This window comes from Nyctibius grandis, chromosome 4, assembly GCF_013368605.1.
Source record: "Nyctibius grandis isolate bNycGra1 chromosome 4, bNycGra1.pri, whole genome shotgun sequence".
Taxonomy (NCBI): Eukaryota; Metazoa; Chordata; class Aves; order Nyctibiiformes; family Nyctibiidae; genus Nyctibius; species Nyctibius grandis.
Window position 1 is genome coordinate 51,404 of NC_090661.1, and position 24,257 is coordinate 75,660.

Consider the following 24,257-nt stretch of genomic DNA (forward strand, 5'->3'; position numbering starts at 1 on the left):
GCCTCTGGGATCAACAGCGAGAGATTATTTCCCTAATTCCCCCGCGCCTCGCTACTCCGAGTGCCCAGAACAGTCTCGCCCGGCAGCAACAGGCTCCCAGCCCCGGCTGTGGCCCGTTCCTCCCTGCCAGCCGCACAGCGGGATTAGCAGCACGCTAATCCCCCGGCTCAGGCCAGAGCGCGGGAAACTGCTGCCGGGAAGAGCCGAGCAAAGCCCGGACGTTGCTCAACGCGTGGGCCCGGGCAGCGGGCTGGGGCCTGAGCGGGGCAGAGCACTGCGGGTTCCCCAGCCCAGCCCCAACAGCAGGCTGCACGGGCCTGGCCTGGCCGCCTCCAGCCCTCTCATTCCGCCATGGCTGCGTGGGACGGGGTCCCCCAGGTCCAACCCCGCTTTCCCAGAGGGGTCCTTGCGGACAGGGGAAGAGGTCCCAGCCCCACCACGGCAACACCAGGCCCCCACCACAGGTGAGCTTCATGCACCAAGACAAAACCGGCCCTTTTGGTTGGTTTGGTTTCTCCTCAGTACGTTTATTTTGGTTATTAATTACCCAGATCAAGAGAAAATACAGGAGCTGAAAAGCAGTTTCCCTTTAGTGTCACAGTGCACCGAGCCTGCCCCAGCCGGGCTGGGGGGCTGCCCCGGCCCCAGCCCCAGTGGCCAAACCAACAGCACCGTTGCCACCTGGTGGCTACTGCAGAAAGCACCGCTAGCCCCGGGAGCCCCCAGCCCCTGTGCCCCAGGAGGGAGAGGCCTGCCCACCGCTGCCCATGCCAGGCTCAGCGCCTGCACGCTCGGGACCTGTGCCCCGCCGTTCCCTCCCTGGGAGGAGGAAAAAAAAATAAATACAGGGAAAAAAAAATACAAAAAAGTTTATTGCAAACTACTACAATAATTTATTGAAGCAAACTGCATGCGAGTGAAGGAGAGACATCGAGGGGAGGAGGAGCTGCAGGAGGGCTGTGTCAGTTTTGGGGTTTCAGAGGGAGCTACGCCAGTCTCTCCTGCGTCAGGGTTAGCAGGCTGCGGTTAGAGGACAGACAGGCAACTGGCCGAGACCAGGAAAAGAAAAGGGAGAGCCACGAGAGGTGTGCATGGAAGGACAAGGCGAGGGGGGGCCGGGATCAGACGTGTCCAGGCCGGGAAGCAAATGAGCTGCTGGATTCTGCGTCCCAGAAACGCGGCCGATGGCAAACTCTGCTCCGCTCGAGGCGGCTGGGGCAGACGCAAGACGAGGCAGCCTCCCTCGCTCCCAGCCAGGCGCCAAGCGCTGCGTCACCAGAGGTGAGCAAGCCCTCGCCCTTCACCCAAAAGCATTTTAGTGTCATCCCTCAGAAAACCATCCCCGAGCCCACCGTTTAGTGTTCTGTGCAAGGCTCTGCCCGCTCCGCACCTCCCACGGGGCACAGGGGCAGGGCGCGAGAGCAGCTCCCTGACCCGCAGCACGGTCTGCAGCCAGCGTGGGGGTGACGCGGCCGACCCGCAGCACACGAGCGCGTCTGCTGCCACCACACCACGTGGCCCGGCCAGAAGACCCGCACTGCTGGGGGGTGAAGCCATCAAACGTGGGTTTGAACACGTCTCACCCTGCTGCTTCTCTTTAGTTCAGCTGGTCACCCAAAAGCTTCCTGCTGGAAACCACAATAGTTTGATCCAAGCGAGAAGCTTGATCACCCCAGCTGAAGAAACTGGTTTAGTTTAACGCCGTACCGTGTGCACTGTCCCAGCAGACCCGCGTTCATCCTTATCTCCGGGAGAGGCTCGGGGCCGGACGCATCTCCTGCGGGCACGGGAGCCACGGTGCAGGAGCGTGGGATGCCCACACCCAGGGCATAAGACACCAGCATTGCAAACCGTTCAGCCACGAACCGCCCCAACACCAGACGTGTTTCAACTTGCTCTGACAAAGACATCAGTGTAAGGGGGGAGGGAGGGGGCAAACCAGGACAAATGGCCAATGAAAGCTGTCAGGCTTGGGCCACAGCTGGGTTTCCAGGCAGCACAGGGGACAGAGTATGTGTTCAGAGTCAGTTTCCTGTGAAAAGTTTCCAACTAAATTCCGTGTTCTATTGCCATTCTCCAGCCCCCAGATACCCGATTTTGCCCAGCTGCTCTGTGCTACAGACCAACTTAGCCCATCTCGTGCTTGTACAAGACACTTCAGCTCTGCTCCCAACCACATAAACCCAACCAAAAAAACAAGCGAACAAACAAAAAGCCCAGGTTATTCTTCACCTCTTCCAAAAACGCTACGAATTCAAGGCCACTGAATCTCCACACAAAGTTTCAGATAAGAGCAAAAAGATCCAAGTCTCCATAGCAGACACATCATATCCCATGTAAACTCTTCCAAGGGCTCAGAGCTGTCCTAACTACACCGGCGGGCAACACGTGAACCGCCACGTCGCATGGAAAGCGGGGGTGTTTGCGCAGAAGAGAGAAGCTTTGCTAACACGGCTGCACAACACCCTCCCCCCAAAATGGGGCAGGGAGAGAAGCCGACAGCCCCGTAGTGCCACATCAGTCTATTGCCTTGGATAAACATGCCTGAGACAACCATACCCAGTCCCTGCTTCTGTATCTTTGTCTAGACCTGGAAAGGAGAGGCAGAGTTGGATGAGGAGCACCACATCCCCCAGCAGTGAGCAGCTCACAACTGCCCTAAGTCACAAGAACAAGTTTCTGGCTAACGATGTTCTTCCGTGAAAGGCTGGGGAGCAAGGGGGAGGCAACAAGAGCATTTAATGCAAGGAGCTCACCCCGACCTGGGAGGGAGAGAGACAACAGCCGGCTGTTCCATCACTCACCTCATCCTCCTGCTAAAACGCTGCTGCAGAGACTCCCACTGCAAACAGGCTCTTCTCCAGGGGCTCTCCCTCTACTCTGGAAAGGCTGCGACAGGCATCTGACTCCAGAACGCTGCCTTCGCCTCGGCTCTCCCAGCTGCTGTTACAATGGCACGATGTGCTCCCGGCAGCTCGCCACTGCGAGGGAGCCTACTGGGAAACAGCCTGAACCCCTTCCACCCCGCCCCCTAAGAACATTACTAAAAAATACCGACCCTTTTTAATCAATAAATAAGGAATCTTGTTACCACAACACAAAAACGAAACACGTTCAAAGTGCAAATTACTGTCGTCAAACTGGGATGCTCCTCCTTGCCTCTCCCACGCAGGGCTCCCGTAGCCCCCGGGCCTCTCCAAGCAAACACGATCTAAGAGCCAGGGCGTTCCCTCGACTTCCTGCCAGAGCTGGAGCAGAGGAGCGCGGTGGGGAGAGGGACGTGCGCTGTTTCACAGCTCACCCTGCTGAGGGGCCTAAAGTGCCAAGCCAAACTCCCAGCCCCGGGTGGAAGAGTGAGACTGCAAGGACCAGAGTGCAGCGATGCATAGAAGTTGGGACCAGGGGCGAGAGGGAGTCCTAAGAAACCTGTCCAGAGCACGTCAAATGCTTTCTAGTTTGCGAGTGGGGCCACGTCAAGGAGCCAGAAAGGCATCTGCTTTGGGGTAGAGCGAAGGGTTTCAGCAGTCCCCCCTCCCTTGGAGCGATCCGCCGCTCAATCCAACTTGCTCTGGTGATGGCAGCATGTGCCCCCTTCTACAAAGGGGCAGTGGGAGAGAGAGAAGTGGTTGGGAGAAAGAGGATGTGCTGTGATCCACGCTGGAGGGGAGCAGACCCTTCGGTTATTTACTAGTATTGTAAGTTTTGTTTAACTTTTCTCTCTTTCAGTAAGTGCCTCTTTTTTTTTTTTTCCTTTTAAATACAGAGTCCGAACTGTCCCAGCACCCACGTGCTCCTCCCCTCCCACTAGGGTCCAGTGGAGTCTGAATCTTCGATAAGCACCTCCGTGGTGGCTCCCAGGATCTCTGTGTTCATGACCAGCCCCTCCGGGTTTGTGCTGCTGCCGCTGCCCACAAAGAGCTTGCCGTCAGCCACCAGGCTCACGCGCTCTGCCCCACTGCAGTACGTCTTCGGCATCCCGTCAGGGTTCAGCAGCAGGCAATCTGCCGGGGCAGCACTTCCCAGGGGGTCGGGAAGAAGGGGGAGGCCCTGGCCATCGGTGGGCGGCGCAATGGCCTCGGGATTAGTGCCCAGGATGTCGGTGCTGGTGATCAGGGCACCCGCGTTAGCAGCCAGTGCTTCAGCAATAAGCACTTCGGGGTGACTCTTGGCTTTGTGGGCCACGACGCTGTCCTTCTTCTCAAATTTCTTGCCGCAAATGTTGCAGGAGAACTGGTAGAAGGAGTCCGCGTCATGCTTCTTCATGTGCCAGTTGAGGGAAGCCTTCTGCCGGCAGGTGAATCCACAGATCTCACACCTGGGAGGGCAGAAGGGGGAGGTCACAACAAAGGGACATCCCCACACACTTGTGGGGACAGCAGTAGCAAAGAGGCAGCCCGGGAAGACAGCAGGGGCTCACTAAAATGGGATGTCACCGTAGCTGCAGCTCTCCCAGTTTTATTTGCAGAGGGCTTATGTTGCTCAGATCTCTGCTGAGACACTGCCTCAAGGAGCAGGTGAGACAAGGGGCAGCTCAAACACTCCTACCCGTGTGCGTTTAAAGAGAGCTGGGACACCAAGAACAGGTTCCAGCCCTGACTTGAGAGCTGCCCCTGCTCTCGGTGCCGTCCAAGAACAGGTGTATCCAAGGGTCCCCCAAAGTAGGAGAGCAAGAGACAGGCAGAGGTACTCACTGCAAGGGCTTCTCGCCCGTATGGATCATTCGGTGCACCGCCAAGTTATGAGAACTCTTAAACGCCCGGGCACAGTACTCGCAGATGTAATCCCTTTGATCTACAAAGCAACAGCAGTTGGAGCATTACCGTCCCGCAGACCTGCTCCCCTTCCCAGCTCTCACATGTTGCAGGTAAAGCTGCCCAAGAAGCAGCAGAACTAGAAGTGCTGGGAGGCCAGCAGGCATAGCAAAGGAGGAGGTGTCCCACAACACACCACAGCAGCTGATCTGGGGAGTTAAGGCGTGATTAAGACTCTCCTAAGAGCTAATTATCCGTTCTGACCAATACTGAAGGACTGGCAAATTAGGATAAAGCTCGGCTTGGTTTATTGCTCCACAGAACCCCTGAGTGATACTTGCCAGGGGGTTAAGAACTCTATAGCCTATTTCTTTCATTTCCCTAAAAGATAGTAATCCAGAAGGAAATAACACCCTGCTGCTGTTGCAAATCTACGCCACCTTCCCTGGCCTCCCTCTCCCCAGAAGTCCTAGGGGCTTTTCCACTTTTTTCCCCACTGACCTGAGGAGGAGTGTGTATCCATTTCCCGCCTCCCTGTACCTGTGTGGTGTTTGGCATGCCGCAGGAGCTGCTTCTGGAGTCGGAAGAGCCGACCACAGGAGGGATGAGGACACACGTATTTTTTCTTCAGCAAGTGCTGGTACTTTATGTGATGCTATAAAGGAAGAGTGAAAGGTTGTAGACTCTCTCTTTACATGGCTAAGAGAGCAGCTGAGACACCTCGATTCCAGATGGCCCCTCAGCAGGCCACCAGACTCCCATCGCTGACAAGACACCCTTATACCATGAACACAAAGGCTTTGATCTCCACTGAGAGAAGAAAGCCAAACGCATGTGGACATCTAGCAAGAGGACAGACACAGAGACACACCTGGCCACAACTGATTAAGGCTACCAAAAAGACCGCGTTAGAAAGGAGCGCTTCAGTGCCGGTGGAGGATTAGCTGCCTGTTCCAGACGGCCCTTCCCCGCCCTCACACGTCCATTCAGGAAGTGAAAAATCCCAACCAACCTGCAGGTAACGCGGGTGAGCCAAGACTGTGCCACAGCCTTCCATCTCACAGCGGACGTACTGTATCGGAGGCTTCTTCCTGAGAAGTCAGTAAGGAAACGGGCAGAGTGGTGAGCTGAGGCACCTGAAGCCAGGGCAGCAGCAAGGTAAATGAGCGTGAGTGCAGCTCGGTGATGTGAGAGCAAAGGGTTACTGCTCCAGTATTCCTGTTTGGGCTGTGCTGGTAGAGACTCTAAGAGTTCCCTCCACTCCTAGCACTACCTGAGAGCTCTCCCCAGAGCTGAGAAAACCCTGGGAGACACAGAGTTCCCAGAACCTTATCACTGGGCAGCGCCAGGCTAGGGATCAACTCAGAAGTGGTGGTGGTGGGGCAGAGCTGGGGCTGGTTCAGTTGGAAGAAATCAAACCCACACCTACAGGGGGAAGGGGGAAGCCAAGGCATGCTGCTAATTTTTATTTTTTTTTCCCTTTAGGGCAGATTTCTATGCTGTGCAAGAGAGATGGCTTTGAGACAATCAACACCTCTGTGTAGGACACAAGGGAAGCAAGTCTTCAGAACAGGACTGAGTAGAAGGGACCACTTACCTTCTCTTGGGCAGCCTTGGGCTCTTGTCATCCTTTCTCCTTCTTCCCCTCCTGTAACAGGGTTACAGAAATAGAAGTGAAAGAAGCTACTTTACATTGGTAGTGGGCAGAGGTTTTGAAGTGTATGCTATAAAGGAGGAGCAAGCTGTAAGAAACACTACAGAACCCTTCTATGCTTTTAGGCTGAAAAGTAACACTGCACCCAGCACGTCAACTGCTCTGGCAAGTCAGCCACCTGCTCGGGATCGAAAGGCCTGAAGAGTTTCTAAGGAAATGCTCTTGCAATAGACAGGCAGAGTCCCTGAAGAAGTTAAGTAACCAGGCCTCCATGCAAATGGTCCCTGCCACATCACACAAGACCACTCCCTGTGGAGCTGTGGTCCCTGTGTTTCTGATACCTGGGTGACACTTATCCTTCTTGACATTTGGTGGCATGTGGCAGACCTCAAATCACCCTGCCTCGGCCAACATAGCCAGCCTGTGGCTGCATGACTACCTGCCAGGTCTAGGTACAACTCATTTTTGAACGTGGCTGCCTAGCTCCAACGTGTCTCAGCCCACCACTCACAGCTGTGCACATACCAGTAAACAGGTATCAGCCAGCCACAGCCCGACAGGCTGCGGTTAGAAATTACCAACTCTCCTGCCACGATGGAGTGAGGAAAGGCTGTTTTGAAAAACCCTCAGCCAGGCATCACACGCTTCACATTTTTCCTTTTAAACCTGCAACTGTCCAAACAACTTGTGACCTTATAATTAAATTCATCTCTTTCCAGGCTGCACATCAGCACAAGAGATCCTGCTCTCCTGTTTCTGCTGCAGACGGTTAGCAAGCTATTGCCTCATTAACTGCAAGCTCTAGAAAAATCAATCGAGTGCAAGTCGGAGGCAGATTCAGAGGCAGGCAACATTCTTGAGAAATGCACGCTTCGTGTGGTTTGGTCTCACAACCCCTCCCATTTCCTAATGCATTTCTTATAAACACGTAATTTTGCCAACACAGTCCAGAATTGATAGTTGTCTCCGTTCAGCCCGCATCCGGGGCTGAACACTAACCAGCTGTTCTATCGCCCAGTGACCCCTCCCCAGCCGAGAAAGGGAACTGGGAAAAGGAAAGGAGACCACGGGTTGAAATGGAAACAGATTTAATAAAATAAGAAAACTAACATTAATACTAATGCTAATACAAAATACACACGAGTTACACTCAGCCCATACAGCAGTGAACGCCGGGTGTCAAACCCTGCCAGCACCGCAGCAACAGCGACAGCGCGACGGTCACGACGAACAGGAGAGCGGCCTCGGGAGCAGAGCGACGGGCAAGACCCTCCGGGGATGGCGAGCACGGAGAAGAGCCGTCCCCAGCAAACTGCCCAGTTGATAGTGAGTGTGGCGTTTATGGTACGGGATACTGCCGCTGGCCAGCCTGGGCCAGCTGCCCTGGCTTTTGCTCCTCCTAGATTTAGCGCCCGGCTAACTCAAAACTGCTAACGGCCTTGATCACCACGGGAACCCGCATACCATGGCTGGCCACGAACTAAAACAAAGTGTCTTATCACCTCTGTTCTCACCCTACCCACTGCTGCAGTCTTCTCAGAAACGCAGCTTTCCTCAACAGAAAACTGATTCTATCCCAGAGAAACCAGGACAATGGTGCACTCTATTTCCTCTGCTCTGTTGGGTAACATTTCATACCACGTGAAAAATATCAACCGGCATGACTAGGAAGAACAGCATTAATGATCTATCAACTCTTTTACAGTCCTCTGAATTAGCTATAACAGCTTGTACACCTGTCAAGACAAAAATCTGTGCTCCGTCTGAGCAGACCTAAGCTTGCATGTAAAATGCACCCTCCCAAGCAACAGCTCTGCCCAGGACACCATGCCTGCTTGATCATATTGCTGCAGAGACACTTAAGTAGATTGATGGAAGTCTTTTCTAGACTGTACTGAGACATCTTTATTGATAGCAAGAGCATGCCAGTAACACGCTGAGCAGGCACTCAGCATTCAAGCCAAGCCTTCAGAAGGGGCACGGGTTTTATTATGCACAACAGTAGTGTCTGATCCAAACACCACAACCACAAGCCTCAGAAAGTCATCTCTAACAGAAAAAAAAAAGTTCCCAAAATACCAGCATCCCTCCTCCTCTCCACTGTAAACCAGCTCTGCAGCAGCTTAGAAATAGCAAGAGAATCTAAAGCGCAGGCGTGCGGAGCCCGGCGCCGCGGCCCAGCAGAGGGAGCCCCGTTTGTGCCAACTGCTCACAGAGCAGCTAAAGCACAAACACCCCCTTTTTTTTTTTCCTTTACCCCTCACACTATCCCAAAGAACGGCTTTGACAGACACATAACTCCAATCTACCACAGTTGCCAGAAGGAACGCTTCAGTGCTGAGTTCCATACAGAGCATACCCACACGCGCTGGGTCTCCACTCAAAGCGCTAGGGACTGCCTAGGCAGCACAAGTTTGTTCTTTTATTTCTCCAAAACAAGGAAGAACACAGCTGTTTTTCCTGAGCTCTGGTATGTTAGTCCCAAACGTACAAAGAGGACACTTCGCACACGACACGTACAGAGTGTTCCCGTGTCTGCCTCTAGGCACACAACAGGAGAGATGTTGCCTTCTCAGAGCGGCTATTAACAGTCTAATCCACTTCAGACATCACGACAGAAACCAATTTTAAGAATGTTCTAAAGTATTTCACGCCGTGTGGCCATATCCAGGTAAGCTGATTAAATCACAGTATGGAGAAAAACCCTCAACTTGAACTAAATGAAAATACCAACTCTCTTATTTTTCCTTGCTGAACATGTGTAAGATACTAGGAAGCGGGACCAGAACAAAAAGTTCTGCCTTATTATCTTTCAGGCCCAGAGGAGGGGGGAAGCCATCGAAACCAAAACATCGTTGTACACTAGCAAGAATGCAAATATACAGTACACACTGCTGCATATAACTGCAGAGCTTTACTCACTTCCTTGGTGGGTCTTCATCCTCCTGAAACTCGCTCTCTTCTTTCACTTCTACTTTAATCTCTTTCTGCTTCTCTTTCTCCTCCTTCCCCTTGCTAGCTTTTCTCCTCTGCTTTGGTGTTTCCCTACAAAGATACAATTACAACATGTTACTCCAATACTCTTCCCATTGTCTGCTTTTTACAAAGATTTAAGCAAAAACTGGATCGCAGTTCAGGTCTATTTATCAAGTCCCACTTCTAAGCACAAGTATGAACAAGGATTAAGGAAGAACCTGACCACCAGCAGGGCTCTAAAGGCTTTAGTCCATTAGAGAAGAACGGTGCCGATAGCTGTAGGCAATATTTAGAAAACACCGTGTCCAGTGGGAGCCATTCCACCTTAGCAACTAGCACAGGTTCTTTGGGTTGTATTGAGCTCATTCAACTAAGATGTCACATTTTTTTTTGGTCTAAAACCATAGTAAGCAGGTAATCCAATGTACTTCTCTAGATGGGGCTTGTAGGTTTCATCTCTTGGATCATCTTTGAAGGGAACTTCTTCCTCACTGATGAGCATCTCCTCCTCATCACTGCTGGGAGAAAAGGAGAACAGAGGACTTTATCAGCACCAGCCTAAGCACCACTGCAAAAATATTCATGCATCATCCCCTAGGATGGGAAAGACACCATTACACAGCACTTTCTCATCCAGCACGACTGGGGAAAGCTAACAGCTTGCACTGACTGAGTATGATGACAGCCAAAACAGACAAGCTAGGCAGAACAGTCTCCTCTTGTGAGCCCACCTAACTACAGCATCTGCTCCTGAAGGAATAAAGCTGCCAGGTGAAACGCCCAGATCAAATCTTACTATCCATTTCTCCACAGTATCTCCTGACATCTGCAGTCCACCTGCAATCCAGACTGACAATGCAAAGGTCCAGGACTGAATGAAAACAGAGCTACTATCCATCCCACAGATCCTTTCACAGAAGCATTTATTTTGAAAAAAACTCAGGCCCTTATCTTCCCTTCCTGAGGCACTAAATAGGAAGAAATACCACAAAACAAAGAGTTTCCTACCTGATTCCAGCTGGAGACCGATGCTCTTCTGTAACCTCTGAAAGGAAAAGTCACCATTAGGTTTCAATCTGCGTTCGCTGCAGTGAGCTCATCTGCCCCAAGATACCTTCACCGACATTCAGTGCCAGGGGTGCTGGTGGCAGAAGGTACCCATGACCAAGAAGCACCACGCCTGTACCAGCCACAGGCTGCATACAGCTCACAAGCTATGCCCACATCCAGCTCCCTTCAAAGGTTCCCAAGACCTGACTATCTCCAGGCATTTTCACACCAGGGGTTGCCATGTACCGTATTCAAGCTGGTCTGTGTTTGGCTCTGACTTGCAGATGAGCTGCAGGGAACCAGTCTTGGATCTGGAGGCACGCGAATTCTCGGCGTCACGCTGGCGGGCCGCAGCGGCTGACCTGCTGCTGCGCCAGCTTCTGCTCGGCCTGGCTGTGCCGACGGGAGAGCCATGGCTGAGGACACCGGAGACCTCCTCCTCTTCCTTCTCCTCTTTGGGATCTGAAACACCCATTGCAATCTCTTTAATAATAATAAAAAGCATAAATCCTGTCATTAATTCACACTCCTCTCTGTCGCACGATGTTGAATAGTGTAACTGCCCCGTCTACTCCGACGAGGAAACCACTACCTCTCACAAACTGGGAGCGGAGCTCTGCCAAGCCAGACAGGACACACCCCAGCAAGACTTCCTTTAAAACTCTCATCCCATTTCCTACTGCCTCCAAGTAAAGACACAAATATTTTGAAACAGCTTACATTTCGCTCTGATAAAGGCTTACAAGGTGGTTATTTGCTGGCTCTGGTCTCCCCTAAGCACTACAAGATAGACACTCATAAGCCTCAGCAACTGCTTTATGAAAGACTAGCTTCAAAATCAGACCACATTACCAGTCGTGTTTGGAGAATCCCCCAAACACACACTTAGTCACAACTGTACACCTGGTAATAACCCCGAGGAATCTGAGCTGGATGTTCCTGGTCTTATGCTACAGCAAAAAGCACCACAAGCACCGTTAGCCTGAGGTCTCTGCACGCATTTATAGCTTCTACAGGCGGTTTCTTTTTGGCTGATGGCTGATCTCCAGATACGTCTTGGCAAGATAATAGAACTGGCTAAAATGTCTGTGTGAGCAAGTCCATCCCATAAAAACTAAAATTCCCCAGTACAGTTCACTTGAGCTCACTTTTTGGTGCTTGCTGTGACACTGTGCCTTAACGAGCTCAAACACCTTTTGAAATTTCACAGATGATGTGCTGAAGAAACGAGTTCCAAGTGGCTGGCTACGCTCAGTACTCCAGGTTTGCCACTGCTTTAGCACACAAAGCCACTGCAGCGCTCCGCAGGGCCGGTGCTCCAGGCTAAGCTCTGACCCACTCCTCTCCACCCAAACACCTTTATGCTGCTGTCCAGTGCCAGGTGGGTTCCTGCTGCCTAAGCACCAGCCAGCAGCACCACTGAGACGCCTGGGAGTTTATCAAGCACCTGCTGGCAAAGTCAGTGTAGACAGTCCTCTAAGGACTGGCCGGGGAGCAGCTCTGCTACACTGGGAGCCCCAGTGAAGAGCAAACTGCACACCGAGAGCCAGGAGCGTGCCCTGGCAGCGAGGGGGGACCCCAGCACCCTGGGTGCCAACCACAGGAGCAGCCAGGAAACAGAGGGATGCCGCTAATCCCCTTCACTCAGCAGCCGTTAGACCACGTTTGGATCCCCCCTCCAGTTCTGGACTCCCACCACAAGAAGGTTGTCAACATATTTGAGCAAGTCTGGAGGGGACCACTGAGACGGTTGGGGGCTGAAACACCCAACCTGCGAGAAGCTGAGGGAAACGTGCTTGTTCAGCCTGGAGAACGGAAAACGCCGGGGGGGACCCAACAGCAGCATTACAATGTACAGGCAGGTTATCAAGCAGCCCAGACCTCCTTGCTGAGGTGCAGAGCAGGGAGATGAGCAGCAGTAGTCATCAGCTGAAACAGGGAGGTCTGACTGGATACAGGAAAAGCATTTTTCCCCAAGAGGACAGTCAAGCACTGCAAAGGGGCCCAGTAAGGTTATGCAGCCTCCAGAGATTCACAGAACGGTTTGGGCTGGAAGGGACCTTTAAAGGCCACCTAGTCCAAGCCCCCTGCAGTGAGCAGGGACATCTTCAACTCCATCAGGTTGCTCAGAGCTCTGTCCAACCTGACCTTGCACGTTTCCAGGGATGGGGCATCTCCCACCTCTCTGGGCAACCTGTGCCAGTGTTTCACCACCCTCAGTGTAAAAAATTTCTTCCTTATATCTAGTTTGAATCTCCTCTCTTTTAGTTTAAAACCAACTCCCCTTGTCCTAATGCTACAGGCGCTACTAAAAAGTCTGTTCCCATCTTCCTTATGAGCCCCCTTTAACTGCTGGAAGGTGCTAGAAGGTCTCCCCGGAGCCTTCTCTTCTCCAGGCTGAACATCGCCAGCTCTCTCAGCCTGTCTCCAGAGCAGAGGGGCTCCAGCCCTCGGATCATCTTTGTGGCCTCCTCTGGACTCGCTCCAACAGGTCCATGTCTTTCCTGTGCTGAGGACCCCAGAGCTGGACGCAGCACTGCAGGGGGGGTCTCACGAGAGCAGAGCAGAGGGGCAGAATCCCCTCCCTCGACCTGCTGGCCACGCTGCTTTTGATGTGGCCCAGGATACGGTTGGCTTTGTGGGCTGTGAGCGCACATTGCCGGCTCACGTCCAGTTTTTCACCCACCAGTACCCCCAAGTCCTCCTCGGCAGGGCTGTTCTCCATCCCTTCATCCCCCAGCCTATACTGATACCAGGGGGTGGCCCGACCCAGGTGCAGGACCTTGCACTTAGCCCTGTTGAACCTCATGAGGTTCACATGGGCCCACTTCTGGAGCTTGTCCAGACCTGACTGGAGAAAGCCCTGAGCAACATGATGTCAACTCTGCTGAACCCATGTTAAGCAGCAGGTGGGACCAGAGATTTCCTGAGGTCCCTCCCAACCTGAAATCTCTAATTTCACATCAAGCCTTTCGAACTAAATCATCCTTTTACTTCTAGCACGGAGTTTGCTTTGCATGACTCACTGCCCAGTCCTTGATTAACAGGGTGGGAACAATCAACATCTGACTGAAAAAAATCTGACTGGAATACAGGACGTGAGGCATCACAGTTTCGTTGTAAAACCACTACCAAGTCTGACACCTTGCACGTATAAAGCCCACGTCATCATCACAGCATGACCCACGCCTTCTTTTTGGCTCCCTCGTTTAGCAGATCTCAAGGTGAACTATGACTGCTTTACATTTTTAATCCCAATTATGAACATCCTCAGTTTTTTTGAACGCTAAATCAAATCCAAAGACACTTGAAACCATTCTCCAGAAATTTCCCCCTCAAACACTACCATGCTACCAGCACACACTGCTGCTCTTCAGAGGTTTATTCCCTCGGAAGATCAGGCATTCAGCTGATTTCTTAGCAAGAGCTAGTACTTTAAAGATCAGACTTACAGACTCCCTCAGAATACACTTCTGCAAAGTACACCACCCGTCTAGCAATTTTGCTTCATTTCTCTGGAGGTGTTTAATAAGCCTTTCCCCATTACTTCTTACTTCTTCCCCTACTTCAGCATGCTTGTCTAACAGATTCATTGCATTTTTACATGCTGTGGATATCTATATACCTCCAAAAAACCCCATAGTTAGGAGAAGCATCAAATATTTATTTTGCAGTAGAACTTGCAAAGCAATACAGAGCTATTAGTTGAAAATCCTTATAATTCTAGAACCTCCCAACAAGGGACACGGGTCCCTGTGCGAGGGTCAGAGCTGCACCAGGAAATTTGTACTTGCAAAGTATTCAGCCGCGCTAGCAGCTAGAATCAGCACTCACCAAGGCTTTGCCTGAAATCTAAAATTGCAAAAGAAAAGTCCTAGATTTTTACCAAATTCTATGTCTTTCTCACACCTAAATTTCCTTTTTCCTTCACAAAAAGAGCTTTCTGATGAATGCAGCCTGCCTCTCAAAAAACAACAACAAACCAAAAAAACAAACAACCAAACCAAAATTAAAAAAACCCAAACAAACACACACACTAAATACAGAGACAGCAACTGGCTTAGAGAGAAGAGCAGCACGTCCTCCTCCTCCTCCTGTTGTTGCTTTCATGCCTAACACACCTGACCTGGCATTAGAGGTAATCACAAGCTTGTCACTGGAGGTGTTGCAATTTTAATTGCGTTTGAGGATTCCTCCCCAAACTTCTGATGTCAGGCAGGAATAACAGGACTCAGGGCTGTCCTTGTCTCTCTGTATCAGGAGTTAGGAGATGCCCACCTCTCTCCACTGACTACACAGGGACCTTACGGTTATTTTCAGTCCTGTCTTGGGTACCACACTTAGCCTGGATAAATCCAGGCCCTGAGGATGAACACAGCATTACCCCTCTGTTCTCACAGATGTCTCTACACAGAAAGCAAGACAAACAAGACAGAGGGAATAAACATTACTGTTACAATCAGGCTCTGCTCTTCCAACAAAAAAAAAAGACATTGCTTGAATCTCTTGAGACTGAAACATAGCAAAATTTTAAATTAGAAAGGCTGTAGTCAATTCTGCAGTTAAAACTGTATAAACTTGTCAACACCACCAGCCCTGGCTAGCTGCAATTTCTCTGGAAGGTTCCTGTCCTCCCAGGAGACGCACGGAAAATGGATTATAGGCCAACACCCTGTTCTTTCGTTGCAAGTGTCAACAGTGCTGATGGACACCAGGTCATAAGAGCTCAGACTCCAGGAGGACAATAGAACACATGAGACACAACAGGTATTTAGGCACCTCCAGCACAAAGCAAGGAGCAGCACGGAGCATTTGCTTTTCAGATCAGCTGCTGCAGAGCCGATTATGTGCCCGCCTCTGGCCGAGCCTGCCAGCCCATCGGAGGCCCAGCGCTGCTGTCTTTTGCCCGAACCCCGTTTCATGGGGAGGGGGCCACAGAAGCTACGACTTGGCAAAACGAGCCTGCCAAGAAACGCCCCCATGCTCACGCTCCCCTGTGACTCTCCAATGCCGGCGTTAATTATTATCCACCTCATCCCGCAGCCTCTGCAGCGGCCCGTTTCGGGAGCTGCGTGGATGCCTCTTACAGGCACTCAGTCATTTGAGAGAGATGGGGAAAATCCACTTTCTCAAGTCCTACCAGTCCGTTTGATCTTTTGGCTCCTGAGGTCCTTCCCTGATCTCTCCTTTAAGTCAGTCACTGAATGACAAACAGCTTTCATTCTGAGGCACTTTCACCATTCTGCTGATTCTTCCCAACAGCCTTTAAACATAACAGTGTCTAGGGCAGAAAACACATATAGATTTGAGTGATGGTACACAAGAGGCATCAAATGTCCTTTTAATCTTAAAATTTGTGAAGAAAACACCAGTCACTGGGAGAAGGGGCAAGAAAAGGAAGCCTGGGAGGAAACTAGCTACGAAGTTGTAGCTCTGTTGTAACTGTTTAGACCACCAAGAGACAAGACGCAGGGCACCGCTCTGGTGCTTATCAGAGCTCACCCCAGCAATGCCCCATCTCTGCTCAGCACGCTCGCCAGCACAGGCCCCCGTTGCAGACGTGCAGCAGAACTGCGCTCTCATCCACACTCTGACTCTGCCCCGGAGCACGGCACGCAGGGTGACCAAACCAGCGAAAGCATCTGTCTCAGAACCCACACCTCAGATCAGTGTGGCCACGCACTGAAACAAACGGGATAAATACCAAAGTTTGTCCACTGTCTCCCAGAGCAGGGGACAAACTCACCCTTACGAGTCTCAGCTCCCCCCTATACCATAAATCCACTTTGCAGGCAGAACACCCACAGGAAGCCACGGAGACTGGCACTCACGCTTTCTCGTGCTTTGTTCCCTGCTTCGCCTACGGCCGCGCCGCTCGCCGGCCCCACAGCACTTGAACGTTCAGGGTGCTCACTGCTTCCTTTACACCACTGGATGCAGCAAGCGTTAGGAGCGTGTCTGGGTAACTGGCAGCAACCCGACAAGGGCCTGAGCAGCAAACACGCATATCCCACAGCCGACACCTCCCTGACCTTCTTTCCGAGCACCGAAGGAAAACCAAGTCCCAGGCACATATCAATTACTCATTGCAAAGAGCAGAAAGGGCAAGTCCAAACCAACTGCGTTTACCTCCTGAAGAAGCAGCAGCTCCTTCATCACAGGACTCGCACGATCACGCTGTGTCCGTCCACCGCTCTCCTTCGACCCCTGTTCCCCTCCCAGCCTGTGCACGCAGCGGCTGTGTACCTCTGCGTGCTGGGGAAGATAAGCAGGCAGAGAACGCGGACCCGGATTACCGTTCCCCGCAGGAGGGGCACGCAGACGTCACACTGGTGCAGGTGCCGTCTGGCGAAGCCGGCAGCGCTGCAGGGAGGTTCCGCTGCCCTCAGCTTTCACCGGGGACGAAGGACGGAAACCCTCTGCCCACAGCACAGCTTGCCGCGTGGCACCAACCAGCCTGTCACAACTGGTGCGTCGCTGTGCACCAGTCCTGCTGTACCGGCACCTCCAAAACCCACTCCATCACTCCCAGAACCACGAGTCGTTTGGAACTACCCCACATCTGCTCTTACTGGCCACGCGTGTTCAGATGCTCAAGATTTACCGGCCCCCTTTCAGCCCGCAGCTCAGAGCTGAGCTTGTTGTGGTAACAGACTCCTCTCTTTTTTTGACATCACAACAGTAACAAATACCCACGACACTTTATCTACCCTCCATGTACAGAAAAATGAAACTTTCAGCTGTTACAAGTTAACAGTTTGTTGATTACTAACAAGAAATTTTCTAAACTTTGATTTATAAAGCATTTGAAAGCATCTTACGAACCCTACAAAGCAGACACTTTCAGAACAACCCATGCACAATTACGTGAAAGGAAAATAAACTACGAATTATTAAGTTACAAAACAACTATTATGAAAGTAAATGCACCACAACATGCACACATCTCAGACTGCGGCTTAGATTTGACATAGTGACCATACAACAGATAAGGCACTGAATATACCACCTTACAATGGCACAGACGAAAATGAAACTCAGGAAAAAACTCCTCGTGTAAACTCCACCCAAATGGCTCCCCACCCCGCAAAGAGCTGTGAAACTGCACGTGGGACACAGGAAAATCCTTGTAGGAGTCAAAGTAGGTTTGGGCAACCCGAGTTATTTAAATTCGGCACATTTTTACAAGGTTTGATTCTCAGTAATGGCATTTCTCTCTCAAAACACTGACAAAGTCCAAAGGGAAAGCAGTCATCACCAAAGCAGCATGAAGCTTTAAGAACACAAATAACGAGGTATAATGCGAGTTATCTATGCTACAAACCCATTTTGTACAACTGGAGCCCTAAAGTTTTCCATCTTTTTTTAATCTCTGCAACCTTACAGGCTTCCTAGCAGTTAGAAGCAGACTGCTGCAGCGCAAGCTTGTATTTCCCACTCATTTCCCTTCCCACTCCTTGAAGAAACGGCCCCCAGACCCCCCCTTCCCCTGAGCCTTCACTCCGCAGCCTGAAGGCCACCGCGGTGGGAGAACGGCGGCGACACCAGCCACCCCAAAGCGCGTTACAGCGGCCCCGTATGGGAAGGCCGGGAAAACAAAAATACCTCGTGGAACAAGTCACCAAGACAGTTCTCCACGCGTGAGCATCTAACGGAAGCACCCCGCGCGCGGCTCCCCTTCTAACACACGGTTTCTACCTCCACGCGCTGAACAAGTACGTACACACTGCTGGCACCATCCTCCAGCCCACGCCGTGCAAAACGACTCCGATTTGAGAACGGACTTCCTCGGAGGTGACTCTCCGTGCACGTGGCCCTACATCTCCTTTGAGCACAGCTTTAAGTAAATAGCGGCTTCACGTGGCCCTGTTTCACCTCTCCAGCAAACTCTTCTTCCCACCTTTTAATAGCACTACTGCACAGCTCTGCACCTACGTGCACTTAAAGAATTACACTGGATCCTGTTCTTATCATTGCAAAAAAGCATCAATACCAATGTAAAGTTGCAAAACACGCAAGAAAAATAACTTGCATAAACAAGGGTCCACATCGAGTATGTTTCAGCTGCGTGGCACAAGCAGACATGGAGATTCAGTGATCTGAGTGCTCATTTATGGCACATTACGTCGGTACAAATGCTTCCAAACCCACCCTCTTTCTTCTTACTGCAGGAGGAGCAACCTTCTGGCAACCTGCAGCCCTAAAACCTCAAAGACAAGGCACATATGCTTTGGGAACGCAGTAAGGCAGGGGCTCCATCACTAAGCACAAACCTGGCACCTTTATTTTCAGCTGCTACTCCAACACTCTCTCCAGAATAGCTACACAGCCCGTTTTTTCAACTGTAAGTGACTGAAGGATTTCATTCAAACTCTTAACGGCAGAGGTAAAATCTTACAAAAAGGTGGATAGAGTCAGAAACTGGTCTGGGTGTAAAAAATTGGAGAAGCAGGTTTTGTTTGACTGCTAACATGGCTTTTAGAGTCACAGTAAGCACTGAATTTTCAATTCAGTGATGGAAGGACATGAAGGGTGTTCATTAAATCTATATTCCAATAATTAAAATTATTCAGGCCTAACTAAAATGAAAATTATTTCCGCAAGAATATACAGCATCGTGGGAAGTCAAACGTGAATTATACTACACAGTCCGACTCCAGATACATGAATTCATTTATAAGCTGAGAATAAATGTTCTGCTTATATAACTAATATATCTACAGAAACACATTAGGGAAATATTGCAATTGCATGACTAAGCAGACAAGACAGGAAATACAATCGCTACGGCTGACTTTGCAGCTGCCTTCGTGCACGCTAGTACGGTACCAATCGCATACCAGTTCTGACACAACACACACCTTCGCCTTTCACCTCCCCGTATCTCCCCATCAGACCTGCACAGCCAGACCTTTGCGCCCGGGCTCCCAAGTCGACAAGCAGAAAAGCCCTCTGACCTTGTGATACCCAGGACGTGTCGCCAGGTACCGCTTCTGCAGGCCACTGCCCTGTACACAGAGGCTAACAGTTACGGCTGAGCTCGTGCAAGGGCAATATTCTAAATGGGATTTAGTATTTTATAGTAAAGTTAAGTAATAATGCAAATCACCATGCAGAATTAAATTCCATGTCAGAACTCAGGCCACTAAATGCTCGCACGAAATTCAGAGGCTTCACCAGAACCACTCAGCAGTTTTACTGGATTTCTTCTTCAATCCAGCTCCACCCAGGGGTGAAATGACGAATGGTATTTTACCTTCCAGATCTACAGAGGACTCCCAGCTACCACAACCCCCGCCGTGCGAGGAAAGCCGCAGTTTGCTTACACCTGATTAGGCTTCTTCAAACATTTTATGCTAAAGGAAAAAAAAGGGGCGAGTGGGAGGGAAGCTGCTCTCCTGCATGATCTGTCTGAGGAAGGCGCTTCATTCAGCCTGTTTCTGTGTCTTCCCCAATAAGCACAAGCGTGCAGCAAGGACTTCATCCAGTGCGCAGCTGGGACACAGAAACAGTTTTCTCACTTCTACATCTTTAAAGACTAAAAAACAAACAAGAAACTAACAAAAAAACCCCCCAAACACCAAGGCAGATTTCCTTTAGACTAGAAGTAGTCATCACTTCTCAGTGCCAATTCCCATGCAAATGGTCACGCCAACCATTTTGGCTGCAAGTCTAATCATAAAAAAGAGCCCAGGAAATTTCATAAATCCTTTTTCCACTCTCACATTCAAGGACAGTTCAATCTCTCAGAGCTCAAGTTAAAGTCTAAAATGGACAGAGCGCAAACAGCCACCAAGCTTGGCAAGTTTCAGACCGACATTTGCTATTTCCAAGCACGTCCCAAGAAACCGGGGTAAAAATGGGACTGTGCTGCCTGTTCTCCACCACTACCAGGTAAACATTTCTGCTTAAGGGTATCCAAAACGCTGAGAACCACCATTAAACTGTGATGTCAACACTGCACATGTACTAAGTGACAACACCATGCCTTTTCACACATTTCAGCAACTTTGCTTTGACCTAAAAGGCTGAAGCTCCTACAACACGCTGCCCATCCTTTACGCAGTAAGAGGTAAATGTACACGAGTGGGGTCTGCGCTAAACACACATTAGTTCTGCTTTGGTCTGCAAAAATACACCTTGCCAGCTAGAACTGTGGCGGATTTCAACACCCAACTGGAATAAAGCTATAGACTTGCAGGAATAAAGTTAAAGAGCTATAGAATTATAAGAATTAAGGCAGCCTTCAAGACAAATGTCTGCAAACAAGAACTGAACAGCTCCAGCAGACAGGTGAATTCATTTGCACAGGTGTACGACCTTCTTTCCTCACTATTTCATTCTGCGACAATTCTCTAGTGCCAGATCAAAACCAACACTACACAAAGCCTTTTACTTGGAACTCTTTCAGAAGTCATCACTGGGCAAGGAGCAAAGCCCTGTAACACTTTTTTCTACAAGAAGCTGTTAAACACACAGAGTTCACACAGTTTGCACTGGAGGAACAAAAGTTCTGCCCCTGGTCGCAGCTCCCCACAGTTGGGGCTTTCTTGATCAGACCCATTAAGCTACCATCCCCCTTCAAAACTTTTCTCTTTCATCCATGAACACATAAGCATAAAAAATTCACCATCTACTAAAGCTAGAGAAGGACGAGTGTAAATATTTGAATACTCTTATTTCCACATATCTTTCACAAGTCTCTTGAGGACCTACACCTGTATTTGTGACAGCAGCAGGTTTGTGACAGCCCAGGTTTTGCCAGCTACTCGGGACCACTGTGTAACAAGAGCTGTCCAACTGCGGTGCAGCGTGGTCTCAACTGATGGCAAAGTAACACCCTAGTGGTTATTTGGTAGAGTAAGTTTTTGCACGTTGGGCACGTGCGAACATCAGCAGCAGCTTATCGCAGTTCCGCAATCGTGAGAGAGACCTTGGAAAGAAACTGCATGTCATCAAGCAACAAAACATTCCCTAAAAGAAAGATCCAACAGATGTCTGGCTACCTTCATGGGAAAGCCCTGACTTTCTGGATGGAATACAACAATAGGAGTGAGTAATTCAGCTCTTACCTTTACCAGCTGCTTTATCTGTGCACCTGAAAAAATACAAAAGGCAAGCGTAAGAGGCAGCTTCTACGGCAAGGCGGCAGAAACAAGAAACTGAGTGATGTGGAGAACGAGCCCTAATTCCCAACTGTGGACAGACCCATTGCCTTGTTCTCAAATCGCTGGTTTCAACCCCTTATACCAACACGGATTATTTCATCCAGAGAAAGCTCAGGTGAACTAAAATAATACATCAGCAAAAGCCCAGACTTGCCCGTAACAGTTGTGTCTAAATCCCAGGGAATTTGTCATTAGAACAAGGCGGATCAGCTGCATCACCAAACGCTCCAAGCCTACACGTGCACATCGCTAGTTTCCTACTCCAGAAACAGCAGCAGCGAGGTGCAGTCACCTCCTCACGGGAACATAAACCCCGCCACCTCCTTCAGAGACCTTCGGCACCCGGAGCCAGAACAGGCCGGGGACCGCGGAGCGCCGGGGAGGGCGGCAGCTACCCCCGAGGCCGCTGCGCAGCACGGGGCGCACGCAGCAGGCACTCCCGGCTCCGCGAACAACCGCCCGCTGCCGTGGGCAGGCAGTGCTGGGACACCGCCTGTCCTGGTAAGGGACCGGCGGGGCCGGCCCGTGCCCGGCCCGGGACAAAGAGGCGGAAGCGCGGGGCACCCCGCGGCTGCCGGCGGGCCGCGGCGCCACTCAAGCGGGACGGGGGAGAGGCCGCCCGGCCGGGCCCGCCTGCCAGCCCCCCCACCCCGGCCCCGCGGAGGGCACTCACCCGGCCCGGAGGGCCTTCTTGGCCGCGGGCGGCGTCTCGGCGGCGGGCGTCTCGGCGGCGGGCCGGGCCCCGGGGCTGCTCCGCCGGCGCCGGGGATACTCGGCCTTACGGCGGCGTGAGGCGGCGGCGGCGGCTACCCCCGCGGCCGAGGCGGCGGCGGCGGCCCGTCCCCGCTCACGGCCGCCCCTCAGCACCCGGCTGCCACCGGACTCCTCCCCCTGCTCGGCAGCGGGCAGCGGCGGCCGGCGGCGGCCCGAGGACGGCGGCCTCTCCACTGCCGCCGCCGGCGGGCCCTGGGCGGGCGGCTGCTCCGCGGCGCCCCCCGGCTGCTCGGTGCCCGCCGGCATCGGGGCGGCGAGCGGCGGCGGCTGCTGCGCGCTGCCCCTCCCGCCCGCCAAGCCTGCCCCGCCCGCCTCCGCCGCGCCCAATCACCGCCCCCGCCCGCCTCCGCCGCGCCCAATCACCGCCCCCGCCCGCCTCCGCCGCGCCCAATCACCGCCCACCGCCCGCCTCGGCCGCGCCCAATCACCGTCCGCCGCCCGCCTTCACGCGGCACCGCCACGCGACCCGCCTCCTCCGCGAGCCCGCCAATCCGCGGGCGGGAGACGAGGGATGGCCCCACCCCCGGGCCCGCCTCCCCCTGCCCGCTCCCCTACCGCCTGTCTCCACCGCCCGCGCGGCGCCCGGCCAATGAGCGGCCCAGCTGCGGCGCGGCCCGTCCCCCCGCCGCCGCGCAGCCAACCAGCGGGCCGCGCCCCGCGCGCGCCAGGCGTGCGCCACGCCGCGCAGGCGCCGCTGGGGCCGCCGCGCTCGCTCGCCCGCTCCCCCCCCGGCCGGCCCCGCCGCAGCGCCCGCCCGAGCGCGGCCCCTCCGGCTGCCGCTTCGCCGGCCCGCCGCCCGGCTCGCCCGGCCGCCGCCGCCCGGCCCTCGGCGCCGCCGGGCTCCCTACCGCCGCCGCTGCCTGCGCCCCTCCGGCTGCCCCCGGGTCTTCTCGCCCTGCGGGCGAGGCCTGGCAGGGGAAGCCGCTCGCCCGCCGCGCCGCGCGGCCGCTCGGTGCCGCGGGGCCGGGCGCCGCTCGCGGTTGCGGGGCGGCTTGGCGGCGGGGCCGGCTTTTGGCTGCCGCTTCTCCTTTAAGAAAAAAAAAAAACGCCCCGTCGGGCGGCGGGTGAAAGTCGGTGACAAAATGGCGGCCGGCACAGAGGGGGCGGGGCCACCGTGCGGCCCGCCCACTTCCGCCCAGTCTCCGCGCATGCGCGCTGCCTGCCGGGAGCTGTAGTTCCGCCGGGACGGGTGAGGGCGGCCGCGGGGCACGCTGGGAGCGGCGGCCTCTGCGCCGCCGGAGCGGGACCAGGCTCCCTCCGCGGGGCCGGGCCTGCCTCGGGGTCCTGGCGGCCGCAGGGTCTCGGTGACAGATGGGCACGACCCTGCGCCACTGCCCTCGGCCCGGCAGTGGCACAGACCTGCACCCTGAGCTGGGGGCAGCGAAGGGGAGATCCGCCAACCGCCGGCGTGAGCTCACCTTCCCCGGCAGTAGCCAGGGCTCCATCCCAGCACTACAGCCAGTGACCCCGGTGTGCAGACCCCCTGGGAGAGCAGCCCTGCTGAACGACCTGCTGCTGTCATCTCCAAAAACTGAGTTACCTCCCCAAAACAAAGCTGTCGCAGTACCTGACAACACACACTCCCCGCAGAAGCAGCACTGTCCTGTAAGAACCAAACAGAACCCAAAAGCTTCCAGCCCACACACACTGACACTGTCACCTTCAAGCAGTTCCGTGTCCCAGCCTCCACTCCATCCCCTCCACCCGGTGTCAGGACCAGAACCACCATCCAGGGACTCTCAGTGGCTGGGCATGCTCTCAGATCTGGCCAGACCCATCCTCCTAGTTGCAGAGGTTGCCTCAAGACCCAGAGCGCCACCTCCAGAACCTGCACAGATCCTTTGGTGAGCTCCAGTGCAGCCAGGATGCTTCTGGAACCAAGGA

General features: G+C 53.0%; 1 protein-coding gene across 1 annotated transcript; it reads right to left on the reverse strand.

Moving 5' to 3' along the window:
* Positions 1-854: 854 nt before the first annotated feature.
* ZFP91 (ZFP91 zinc finger protein, atypical E3 ubiquitin ligase) lies at positions 855-22,619 on the reverse strand. Its single transcript, XM_068398692.1, has 11 exons — positions 22,273-22,619; positions 21,504-21,529; positions 10,678-10,893; positions 10,390-10,426; positions 9,810-9,896; positions 9,328-9,450; positions 6,349-6,399; positions 5,764-5,842; positions 5,292-5,406; positions 4,692-4,791; positions 855-4,315 (listed from the first exon to the last, which is right to left on the reverse strand). Exons 1-11 carry the CDS (start codon positions 22,617-22,619, stop codon positions 3,805-3,807), a joined length of 1,692 nt encoding a protein of 563 aa, XP_068254793.1. The 3' UTR covers positions 855-3,804.
* Positions 22,620-24,257: the final 1,638 nt, after the last annotated feature.